The sequence below is a fragment of the Lutra lutra genome, chromosome 6 (assembly GCF_902655055.1).
Source record: "Lutra lutra chromosome 6, mLutLut1.2, whole genome shotgun sequence".
In the NCBI taxonomy this organism is placed as follows: Eukaryota; Metazoa; Chordata; class Mammalia; order Carnivora; family Mustelidae; genus Lutra; species Lutra lutra.
In genome coordinates, this window is record NC_062283.1 from 61,382,214 (window position 1) to 61,394,419 (window position 12,206).

General features: G+C 43.0%; 1 protein-coding gene and 1 long non-coding RNA gene across 2 annotated transcripts in view; one reads left to right on the forward strand and one right to left on the reverse strand.

Annotated features, from left to right (window-relative positions):
* CDC5L (cell division cycle 5 like) overlaps positions 1-6,597 on the reverse strand; it is a 49,033-nt gene extending 42,436 nt beyond the window's left edge. Inside the window, exons 1-4 of the mRNA XM_047733437.1 lie at positions 6,289-6,597; positions 3,868-3,971; positions 1,878-2,039; positions 971-1,098 (exon numbers count right to left, since the gene is read on the reverse strand). Coding sequence (XP_047589393.1) covers positions 971-1,098; positions 1,878-2,039; positions 3,868-3,971; positions 6,289-6,333 — 439 coding nt within the window. The 5' untranslated portion in view covers positions 6,334-6,597. The remainder of the gene's footprint in view (positions 1-970; positions 1,099-1,877; positions 2,040-3,867; positions 3,972-6,288) is intronic.
* Positions 6,508-9,703, forward strand: LOC125102336 (uncharacterized). The gene is made up of 3 exons (XR_007128107.1): positions 6,508-6,593; positions 8,021-8,090; positions 9,514-9,703. It is a non-coding gene; the product is annotated as an uncharacterized LOC125102336 (long non-coding RNA).
* The last annotated feature ends 2,503 nt before the right edge of the window (positions 9,704-12,206 follow it).

The window sequence follows — 12,206 nt, forward strand, 5'->3', positions numbered from 1 at the left end:
ACCAACTGGCACAGCACCAGTCATGAAAAACTATTGTAAACAACTACTATTTAATAATCCCCATTAGATACACCTTTTTTTCCCTTATTTCTCTCTTCCAAACATTTCATGGCTCCCACAGTAAAAGAGATCTCATTACTGATGCGTTAGAGCAATTCCTATAGAAGGCTGTCCAGTGGACTTACAAGGAACTCTTAAAAAACTCAGATTCCAGAATTAACTCCCTCCACACTCCAGCTAACTGACTCAGGTCTTCTGGGGAGGCCCTCGTACCTGTTTTTTTTTTTAAAGTTCACCAAATGACAAATGGGTAGGTGGAAACCACTACCTTTAAACTTTAAATTTTAAAATCTCAACAAATACTCACTGAATGCTTCACGACAACCCTGTGGGGTAAGAGAACTATTATTCTCTATCTGGCAGGAAAGAGAATCAAATCTCACAAAGATTACAGAGCTTGACTAAGGTCAAATAGCTAGTGAGTGGCTCAACAGCCTAAAATCCAGCTCCTCTGATTCTTGATCCAATGTCTGAAGAAGGGATCATGAGTCGGCCTCTCAGTATTGCAGAGCTGCCTTTTCACGAAAATTAAATTACCTGCCTGAAGTCAAAGTAGTTAACAGGACTGGAACCCCAAATCCTGTCTTCTTGTCACCACCTCTCTTCATGGAATGGAATGAGAAAACAGAATCCTCAAGGGCTACCACTAGCCTTTAAGAAATCTGTCTAGTAGTATTATGCTGCTTCATTACATGAATTGAAAAATCAAAAGCTAAAGACTTACTGTCCAGAAAGAGCAATCACTCTGTCACAGAAGACTGGACACATTTAGAAAGAGAATAACTACTGCAGACAGAACTGTGGTTCTAAAAAGTCAGAGGAACTTAGAAAGAAACTCAAAGAGTTAAAAAGAAACTGGAGGAATCTATGGTTACCGAAAAAAATAAATTCCTCAGGAGCATACACTCACCCTCATCCATATCAATCGGATCAGGCCTTGCTGGTTTTGTTTCTGGATTTGGATCTATTTCTCCAGGTTTAAGTTTTCGTGGATCATCTGTTGTTTCCTCTTCATTATCTCTCTGTGCAGCTTTATCCCTAGAAAAAGGCCCAGAGAAGTTTATCACACTATCATACCATATAGTCTTAGAAATACTGGGTTTCCTAGCACTGACATTCTTTTCTTTCAAAAACCCAACAGATGGGCATTCACAAAATAAAGTGATTCTACTATTGCTTCACCTGAAAGAGATAGTATTAAAACTCTAATTTTAATTAGTGTTTCCATTCACTATGAAATACAATCCAAGCAGCTCCTTAATCACAAATGCAAGAAAGCCATACAAATAAATTTTTAAGAACCAAGATGTTCTGGTTAACTCTCAGCAATGTGGTGATTATTTGCTTTTTTACTACTCATCCCCAATTTTCTAGAATAAATGTATATTATTTGTCTAACATGTTTATTCTTTTAAAAAATATCTAACAAGTGGTGTGCCTGGGTGGCTCACTGGGTTAAGCCTCTGCCTTCGACTCAGGTCATGATCTCAGGGTCCTGGGATCGAGTCCCACATCAGGCTCTCTGCTCAGCAGGGATCCTGCTTCCCCCTCTCTCTACCTGCCTCTCTGCCTCCTTGTGATTTCTCTCTTATAAAATAAAAATAAATAAATATATATATACACACATATATAACAAGTATATAATTTTAATCAGTCATATGAGACTTAAGAGTATGTAATTCAGTAGCTTTAGCTCCTTTGGCTTTACTCAGACAGATATGCAACTAGATGTTTAAAGACGGAACATGCTAAAAGTTTATTCAGCCTCATTCAATAGATATACATCATTTTAATACTGTTTTTGGAAACTGACTTACAAAAGAAACTCATAATGTTCCAAGCACTGGGCAGCTGTTCTTCCGATGATGGGTGCAATGGTCCTCCACTGAGTTGGCATCAACTTAGCTAAGTGTAAGAGTTTTTCTTCTTCTTCTCTGGACCATTCTGTTTTCTTAATGCTTGGATCCAGCCACTCGTACCTATTAAAGATACCATGTTACACATTAACTAGTCACCTAATGTGAATATCCTATTTAACATTAGATATACTAACCTCTAGTGTCCGGAAAACACAAGCTTCCAGTCTTCAATTATGAAAGCTGTTCTTTGTTCACAACAGAATGTTCATTATTTGGTTAACTTGACCCCATTCAATATTCTCTAAGTCACCAAATTCTACTATATTTTAATTATGCAAGATTAGGAGGCACCTAGGTGGCTCAGTTATTAAGCATCTGCCTTTGGGTCAGGTCATGATCCCAGGGTCCTGGAATCAAGACCCACATCAGGCTCCCTGCTCAGCAGGAAGCCTGCTTCTCCCTCCCCCACACCCCTTGCTTGTATTCCCTCTCTCTATCTGTCTCTGTCAAATAAATAAATAAAATCTTTTAAAAAAAAATTATGCAAGATTAGTAATGCTTGAAAAGGTAACCCAACTGAAACATGATCATATGCCTTCTTTCTCATCAATTGTTTTCATTCATTTTACACTTTTATTAGAGATTTTGAAATTATCTGAAATAAGACAATAACACCATGTTTTTACTGTTTCTTGTTTTCAAAACACTGTCTCGTACTTTGATTCAGTTTCCACAACACCCTGGCTTACTTCAAGTATCTGACTTACAGTCACTAAATGCTTTCCAACATCATATGCTTTATGTGGAGTTTTTAAATTTTGGTAAAACTACTATGCCATCCTCTATCTTCCCTATCACACCACCCCACCCACCTTTTCCATCCAGTCTACTTAGCTGGCAAACAGGATACAAACCTTACTAAATATTAAGTCAGGAGCTTAGCTCCACTAACAGAAGCAGAAATCAAAACTTCTTCAGGCTGAGGACCATCCTCCTCTTTGGGATCCAATCTCTACGTTCCGATCCTTTCTCCCACCCAGGTCCCTAGGAAATTAAATCACTCTTGCACAATCCAAAATATGATCCTAGTACCACATGGGTCAAGGCTGGGGCCAGATGACTCATGCCAAGAGCTTAATGTGCCCACCACCCAGTGACTTAAGAGGGGACACCACAAGTACAATGCTGGGTTAAGTTATATTCTGAGGTAACAAATATACAGTATTTCAACTGTTATAAGGGCACCTGAGTGGCTCAATCAGTTGAGGGTTTGCCTTCGGCTCAGGACCCTAGATCCCAGAGTGCTGGGATCAAACCCCGAACTGGGCTCCCTGCTCAGCAGGGAGTCTTGCCTCTCCTCCTCCTCATGCTTGGACAATGAGCCCTCACACACACACACACACACACACACACACACACACTTTCTCTCTCTCTCTCTCTCTCTGAAATAAATAAAATCTTTTAACAAACAGTATATCAACTGTATTAATAAGGAAACTCAACTGTGAGCTAGCCTAAAAATTTAACCATTATTTATCATTAACTTCTTCAGCAAAGTAAGTTCTACATCAACTTACAAACTTTTGGAACGCAATCCACTTAGAAGCTGGAATCCATCTGTACTAAAAGTAAATTTATTTTATGCTTCACGAAACACTTTCAAGCACATTAGCTTGTTTGAACCTCATATCTCCATCAGATAAGACCAAGTATTATTATTCCAATTGGGAGAAAACAGGGACAGGAGAGAGGGGACAGAAAAATGGCTTGCCTAAGATCACACAGGAAGCAAGTGATAGCTAAGGCTTAAATCTAAATTCCCATCTCCCACTCCGTACTTTCTGTTCTATCACACTGCCTGCTTTCTTTGGCAAGGTTCAAAGAACTGACATTTTCCTCATCATAATTAAGGTCGCTTTCTGCTTTCCACTCATTAAGTGGTACATACCATCTGGCTTTGCACTGCTTTGCTGATTTTCTATGCAACAGTGAGGCAATCCTAGACCACTGGTTTTTTCCATATTTCATTACCGCTGCTTTCAGAATTTCATCCTAAAAAAATTGTCAAAGAAAAACAATATATTCAATCACAAAATTCCAAGTGAGAAAAGACAAAATTTAAATGAACTCTGACAGGATTCCTAGGAAGAAAGAGAAAGTCATAAACACATACACACACACACACACACACACACACTAGGTAAGGGGGGGAGAAAAGTACAAAAACTGCGTTTACTATAATAACAAACAACAAACTAGAATTGGCAAAATGCAAAAAATTAAGAAAAAAAAAATCTCTCAGCAGGACAGCTATACTTCCTCATACACAAACCCTTCCCCACCCCAATAAACTGGGAGTACAGCCCAATCTGAGAAAACCTACTTGGCAGTGATTAACGAAAAGTACTCTCCAATGTTTGGCTGTCATCCTCTCAAAAGGATACAGCTCAATCATCTATTCATTCATTCAAAAAACATCCCCTGAATACCTACCTGGTACCAGGTCTTGCATACTTAGCAAGAGAATGAAATGGGCCTCATCCAGGCCTCAAGAAGCAAGTCAAGACTCTAATGAATGCATTCTCCACTCCAGTTTACAAATATCACTTTCTCCCTAGTCCCACAGCCCTTGCTTCGACTCAAAATCCACATTTCGGGTCTAACCTAGGCATTAAGAATTTCTTGCCGGTTACACCAGTCAGCTCATTCTCCAGGCTCTAGTTACTGTTTCACCAGGGGACCAACCCGATATGGAATTCACGAATTCCAGGGGAGTCCAAGGGTACGCCATAGAGCCCAAGGATAATAGAGCAGTAGATGAATGCACTTGGGGCATTTTACTTTTAGACTTTTTTCCACACTGAACTTGAGATACATACCTAATACATGAGCCATTCCACCCCATTCCATGCCCGCACAACAACCCCCCCATAATCAGAGATTTAAAAAGACTGCAGGGCTTTGGCCACTACACAGGAATCCCACCCACTGTTACTTGATTTTATACATCTGTCTCTCCCCCAGAAGTCATCTCTTCTCAAATTTAAACAGTCTAGTTCCCTCTGTGCAAGTTGTGAGACAAGGTTGTCACAGATTTTATGTGTAACTTTGTTGCAACACTGCTAGACTTAGACACATCTTCAACTAAGTAGAGATAGCAGTTATCCACCCTACTAGATTCATTATGCAAACATCTGCCAAACAACCTATCTCATGTTGGTTACAGTCCTAGGTCCTAAGGATTCCAAGACCAGGTCCTCTTGCAGTGCTGTCTGCTGGAAAAAAAGCAGTTATCAACTAGCATTTATTGAAAGACTCCTCGTGCCAGATTGTTCTACATGTTGACTCATTTAATCCTCAAAAGAAGAAGATGATGATTCCCATTAGAAAACTGAGGCTCTGAGAGGTTAAGAAATTTACCAGCATCACACAGGAGAATGCGAAAGGGTAAAGCAAGAGGTGCCATGGGACCACTGGGGGTGTAAATTATTTTTACAGAGTGATTGAGCAAAAATTCCAAGAGTTTCTGTTTTGAAAGATGGTCAGGAAGATGTCAAGCAGTAGGAGGAGGACATTCCAAGAAGGTACAAGCAGTAAAAAGACACTGCGTAAGAAGATACAATGTGCTCAAGAAACTGACAAATTCAGTGCACTCTGAACACAAACTGCACCAAAATCTTATTTGTATTTTACTCCTTCACCGCTGCCCTTCAGCCAGCCATTGGCATCATCCATTGCATTTCTGGAAGCAGAGAGACTACCGTCGGCAGTTTGTCCTATCTGGCTTCTATCCTGGCTGAGGCAGAGTGACAGGAAGAGACAGGCCTTGGATCTGTGGTGACGACAGACAAGCTATGCCTTGGTAACAGATAACAAGAAGGTTGCGCGCATATACGGGCTCTGAACTTGGCACTCCAGCTGCTTCCCCTCTGCAAGGAAGTCAACGAAGAAACAAAGTTGTGGCCACAGCACTTCTCTACATTTGAGTTACCAGGGAGGCACCCAGGCCGGGCTGAAGGAAGGGGTGTAACAGATTACCAACTCTCACTGATGTTCTGCCCCGCCCTCTCTACACTGCGAGTTCCTCCAAGGCGGGGGCGCGTCCTCAATCCAACAAATATTCACTAAGGGCCTAACATGTTGCCTCGCGCGTCCTCAAGTGATTAAATCACAGTCCCTGTCCTTGGGGTGCTCAGATAACGCAGGGCGGGACACCAGATTAAGACCCCGAGGGTGCACCCCGCGGTGGCCCCCCCCCCCAATGCAGACCCCGCAGGGGCATCCTCCTCTCCTCCCCGACCTCCGCGCGCGTGCGCAAAAGCTGCCAAAGGGGGCGGAGGGCAGCGGACGGCGGGAAAAGGGGACTTACCTCGGTATTCCTCCACACGCCCCCCTTGATCATAATTCGAGGCATCTTGACTGCGGGGTGTCTCGGCAAGTGGCCGAGAGGAGCTTCACAAAAGTAGTAACGGCGCTACGGCCACGGGACCTAAAGCCGCCACTTCCTCCAAGCGCGACCTTCTGGTTTGAAGAGATCTGCGCAGGCGCAAGGCTGGGCTGGGGGTGGGGGAAGCAGAGTAGCAAGTCTCGCGAGAACCCGTTTGCTGAAAGGAATAAGCGCCTTGTTAAAGCTCAGCTCTAGAAGACTGGAAGAAAACCATCAAATACCTCTAGGTAAACCGCCTTGCGCCGCGCGCATGCCCAAAACGGGTTGGAGGAAACCAAGGCTCTCGCGAGATATCGCTTGTAGCGTTCCGTAGGAAAGGTTGTGGTGTAATTGATCGTGACGTCACCTAGTGGCGAAGAGAGAGAACGTTACGCGTGCGGAGTTGGCGCCGTTCCTCTGAGAAGAGCTTTGTTAATTTATTAATTTAGCATTTTATTAGGCATTTAACTAATAGGGATTTGTTCGCAAAATACTCAGGAAAAGGAAAAAGCTTATTTAAGCCTAATTTTTTTAATCTGTAAAATAGAGGTAATAGTATAGCAACCTCATAGCGTTGTCCCCAGGATTAAATGGGATCATAAACCTAGCCCAGTATCTGATACATAATAACCTTGCCCGAAAGTGGCAGCTGTTGTAACAAGAAGGACAACACCGGATGATCGGTGATTGTCCCAGAAACCTGCAAAAATACCATGTCAGGGTTTGTCATACATCGCTATTCAGTCTATGCGGATTGATATTAAAGAATTATCATCGACAGGTACTCGTGTTAGACAAACTCAGGTTGGATTCAAATCTTAGCTCTCCCATCAACTTGGGTAACAACCTTGCTGAATCTCAGTATCCTCATCTGAAAAGTGGAGTTAAAGCCTAACTCATAAATTTGGCTGGCAAATTAATTGAAACATACCTAAAGCCCAATGAAGTAGAGATTGTCAAACTGCCATTCTACCTCCCAGGGACTCACTCAGTGTCCCTTGCCATTTCAAAACATCCCCTTGGTGCCAACCCTGGAAAGTATGAAAATATTTAGTGGACTAAGAAACATCTGAATATTTGTATAATGCTTTTCTCTTTGTATTTCTTCATTTGCCTCTTCTGGAAAAGCTATATAATCTTCTAATTACATATTTGTTAAATTTTTTTGCCTTGAAATGGGAAGTTGTACCAATAAAATGACTACTTTGGGCTTGTGAATGACACATAGACTTGTCCATGTAAGATCTCAGTCCACTCTTATTTCTGCTATCAACTGTCTGTGTGACCAGTGACAAGCCATTTTCTGTCTCTGGACCTCTGTTCGCAATGCTCCTCTGTAGGATGTGTGACCATTATCTCCTACCCACCCTGGCTCTCATCATCCACTCAGTTACTGTGGTTACAGTGTCTAAATCTTTCTCTTTCTCTCTCTCTCTATATGTATATATTTCTCTCTCTCTCTCTCACACACACACACACACACACAATACGTGCACGTACACACACACACACATCACTGGCCATTTGATTGATCTGATCAAAGCTGAACCAATTAAGTCTCCTCCCCAGGAATTTTAACCCTGGAACCTAGAAGAGGCCAGTCTCTCTGCTGGCCAATGAATCTCTAACATGTGACACCAGGAGTTGTCTGTCACCACTTTTCTGTATGATGTAGACTAAGAATGGAAGAAAGCAAGTTCCCGATTCATTGAGAGAAGCAGAGAGGATGGCATAAAACAACAGAGGTAGGTCTTGACTATGCCAGAGTCCCTGAATCCAGTATGTTCCTCAGTCTTAGGTGCATCCCTGTTCTTGAGTTATGATTAGTTCCCTTTCTGGCTTTGGCCAGTTGGAGTTGGGTTTATTTGTAGCCAAGATTCCTAACAAATCAGAGTTGGACCATCCTCTCTCAAGAGCTGTTTCAGATCTAACATTACAAGTGTCCATGATGATGGCTTCTCCTTCTCACTCAGGACCACCTTTATCCTATATGTAAACCTCTGTACCAACTAGCAAAGGTGATTCTTCTTCAAGGCACTTTATTAACACCTGCTGGAGAATTGTCACAAAATATTGATGTTTTGGAAACAAAATATATAGTACAGGAATGTGAGATCGACCATGTCTACGACATAAATGGTGCCTGCTAGGAGCATGCATTGTACAGCCTGCCCACTGGGACAGCGCAGCCCTGACAAATGTCCTCCAAGGCTCCCTTGAACATGCAGACTGCATGTCTAAGGATTCAGAAAATGCAACATCATGCCAGTTGCAGGATGTCTAAAACAAGACCGCATAGCCATGAACACAAAAAGTTGTCCTCCAACATGGCATGGATTGGCCAGCACCCCCACTATGTCACCCCAACCTCATCAGCCAGGACTCAGGACCCCCACAAAGAGGCCATTGCCACCCCAGGGGCTGCCAAGAATCTCTGGTGTGGCAGCCTTAACGAGCAGCCCTCATCAAGCAACCAGACTATACAGTCAGTCACTGTGATCTTCAGGAAAGCAAATGATCAGTTCCAGACAGAGGCTTAATGAGAAAAAGACTCCACTTCCTTCTCACTCACCCACATGTGTTCCTCAGAGCTCTGGTTACATGGGGATAGTCCATTAAAAATAAACAGGTTTTTTTTAACAATTATTTGAATTTGAAAAAAGCAGCATGCTCTGTCCACTCCCTTTTACACAGTTGCCAAAATCAAAGCCAATATAGATGTTGTAAGATGAAGAAATCTGTCTCTCCCTGTCACGGGTTAAATTGTGCGCCCCAAACAAATATATTCCAAGTTCTAATCCCTGACATCTGTAAACATGACCTTATTTGGAAATTGTCTCTGTAGATGTAATCAAGTTAAGATGAGGTCATACTGGAGTAGGGTGGACCTTAATCCAATGACTGGGGTCCTTAGAAGAAGAGAAGAGACTTTGACACACGGGGGATCCCTATATGAAGAAGAAGGCAGGGCGCCTGGGTGGCTCAGTTGGTTAAGCGACTGCCTTCAGCTCAGGTCATGATCCTGGCTGGAGTCCCAGGATCCAGTCCCCACGTCAGAGCTCCCAGCTCAGTAGGGAATCTGCTTCTCCCTCTGACCCTCCCTCCTCTCATGCTCTTTCTCTCTCCCATTCTCTCTCTCTCAAGTAAAATCTTTTTTTTTTAATGAAGAAAGCAGAGGTTGGAATGCATGATGCATCCACAAGCCAAGGAAAGCCAAGGATGGCCAGCAACACCGGAACTAGGAGAGAGGCATGGAATATGTTCTCTCTTTGAGCACCCAAGGATGAACGAATCTTGCGGACACCTTAATTTCCGACTTCCAGCCTCCTGAACTGTGAGAGAATAAATCTCTTATTGTAAGCCACCCACGCTTTGTGGTTCTTTGTTACAGCACCCCTAGGAAACGAATTTTTCCCTTAAGATTTTATTGATTTGTTGGACACAGGGAGAGAGAGAGGGAGAGAGAGTCCGCACAAGCAGGGGGAGCAGCAGGCAGAGGGAGGAGCAGGTTGTTCATCAAGCAAGGACCCCGGGATCATGCCCTCAGCCGAAGGGGAGACACTTACAAAGGCAGACACTTAACCAACTGAGCCACCCAGGCATCCCTACAATCTCTTTTTTAATACAGCATTTCCAAACTAATTTAACCCTGGAAACCTTTCTTCTTAGAATAGCTATTGATATTTAGGAAACACAAGTGGGGAAATGCTGGCCCAGGAAAAAGAATATGGACATCCAGCCAGTTACAAAGGAGTAGATGCTAGGAGGAGGGTTTGTATCTTGCATTGTCCCCCATTTTCCCACCTCTCATTCCTTCCTGAAGAGCCAGCTCTGACTGGGCCAACTTTGCTTAGCCAAGAAGACAATTGAAATTCTAGTTTCCTTCTTGTTTTTCCTATCAAACTGTGCAGGAAAGAGCTAACGTTAGGATCAGAAGCCTGTGACAATACCAAGGCATTAGGGGCTGGCGATAGCCACCCTCAAAATCTTCATTATCTCCTGAAATAAACAGACGGAATTTCAGTAGAAACACTGTATTACTCTGTAAATATAATTTCAAGACAAAACCTCTGCCCCGCCCTACCAGATTGCTACCCCTAAGCCTCTCTCTTCCATTCACAGGCTCCTCAGCTAAGGTACGAAGAGGTTAATGTCTGGGTAGAAATGGTATTTCATGCATTCCAAATGCTACTAATTCATACCATATTGCTAAATCGGCTTGGATTTCACCTACTGACACATGGATCTAGTTGTAGTTTGTAATTTCTTTTCCTCAGTTGCTCATATTCATTATTTCTAGGGAGTCTCCTGTGTCCTGAGGTGGCAAAGTGTTTCTGAAGAGATTTTGTTTTTTCTCAGGCCACAGAAGCTCAATAGTCTTTTTGAGCTTATTTCTCAGTTTGGAATTAATATTCTGATCAGGCAATTTATATCTAGACCCTGCATCTACACGGCACAGACTTAGGATTTATATTTCTCACAAGAGACTTTTCTATGTTCATGTATCAGACCCCAGACCCTTATACTCTACTACATTCCAAACAGTTCCACTTGGGTGTGTCACAGCTTCCTCAAACTCAACTTTCCAAAATTGAGCTCCTCCATATAGCCTATACTTCTCCAGCATTCCTCATTTCAGTAAAGAGTACCAGGTTGCCATGTATGTGGTATAAGTAGTTCACTAAACAAGGGACAAAAGGCAGCTGAAATTTAGCTTGCACACTGCTTGGCAGGCAATGCATCAACAGGACTGTGTCCACCAAGAGGGCATCCTTCTCTAAGCGTATAAAGATACCACATGGGTTGGACACCACATGTCACCCTGGCAAGAGGACCACCATCCACCTTGTGGCCACTTGTCCCTTTCCCATATCTCCCCCGACCCACATCCATGTCATCTCAGTGTCTTGCACTTTGTTAGATCTCAAATCCATCTTCTTTGTGCCACTTCTGTAAGTTGCAAGATTTAGCAAATAAAAATACAGAACTCCCACTTAAACCTGAATTTCAATTTTTTAAAAAAACATAATTTTTAGTATAATTATGCCTCATATGTCCATTCTGCCCCCCCTTTCTAAAAGGACCCCAATTTGGGGGCACCTGGGTGGCTCAGTGGGTTAAAGCCTCTGCCTTCAGCTCAGGTCATGATCCCAGGGTCCTGGGAATAAGCCCCGTTTCGGGCTCTCTGCTCAGCAGGGAGCCTGCTTCCCCCTCTCTCTCTGCCTGCCTCTCTGCCTACTTGTGATTTCTCTCTCTGTCAAATAAAATCTTAAAAAAAAAAAGGACCCCAATTTTTACTCTGACCCACATTGCACCCAAACAAAAGAACACATTTCTAAGCAGATGATCAGAACCATGTGCACACCATCACTCCTGGAAGCTGTCCCCACACTGTTCCCATATTTGATGGTTGAGACCAATACATTTCCTCAGAAGACAAATCACTGGGACTTTTGGCTTCACACTTGATATGAGGCTGTGTCCCTCCATGCACATTAAGAAGTGTTCTCACAGATGTATTTCTTACAAAATCCGGGTTTGGGAGCCTCAGTGTTGGCTCCTCAAGTCAGTAGGGGCCCCCACATCCCTAGAGTAGGCTTAAGCCATAATCCTTCCTAGAGTTCCCCAGCATTGGAAGGACACCAAATGGGCTCCCACGTCCTTTCCCAGAGCTCACTGGGAACGTGGCCAGTAGACCCCCTAAGAGGTACACCATTCCACATCAAGCCCATTGCTTAGTTTCAGGTCAAGGCATCACTCTGTCCTGATTTTCCAGTCTCTCAGTCACTAGCATAATCCAGAGGAATTCCAGCTCTAACATACTTCAGCAAGTCAAATCCTATTAATAAGGCTTTTATCTG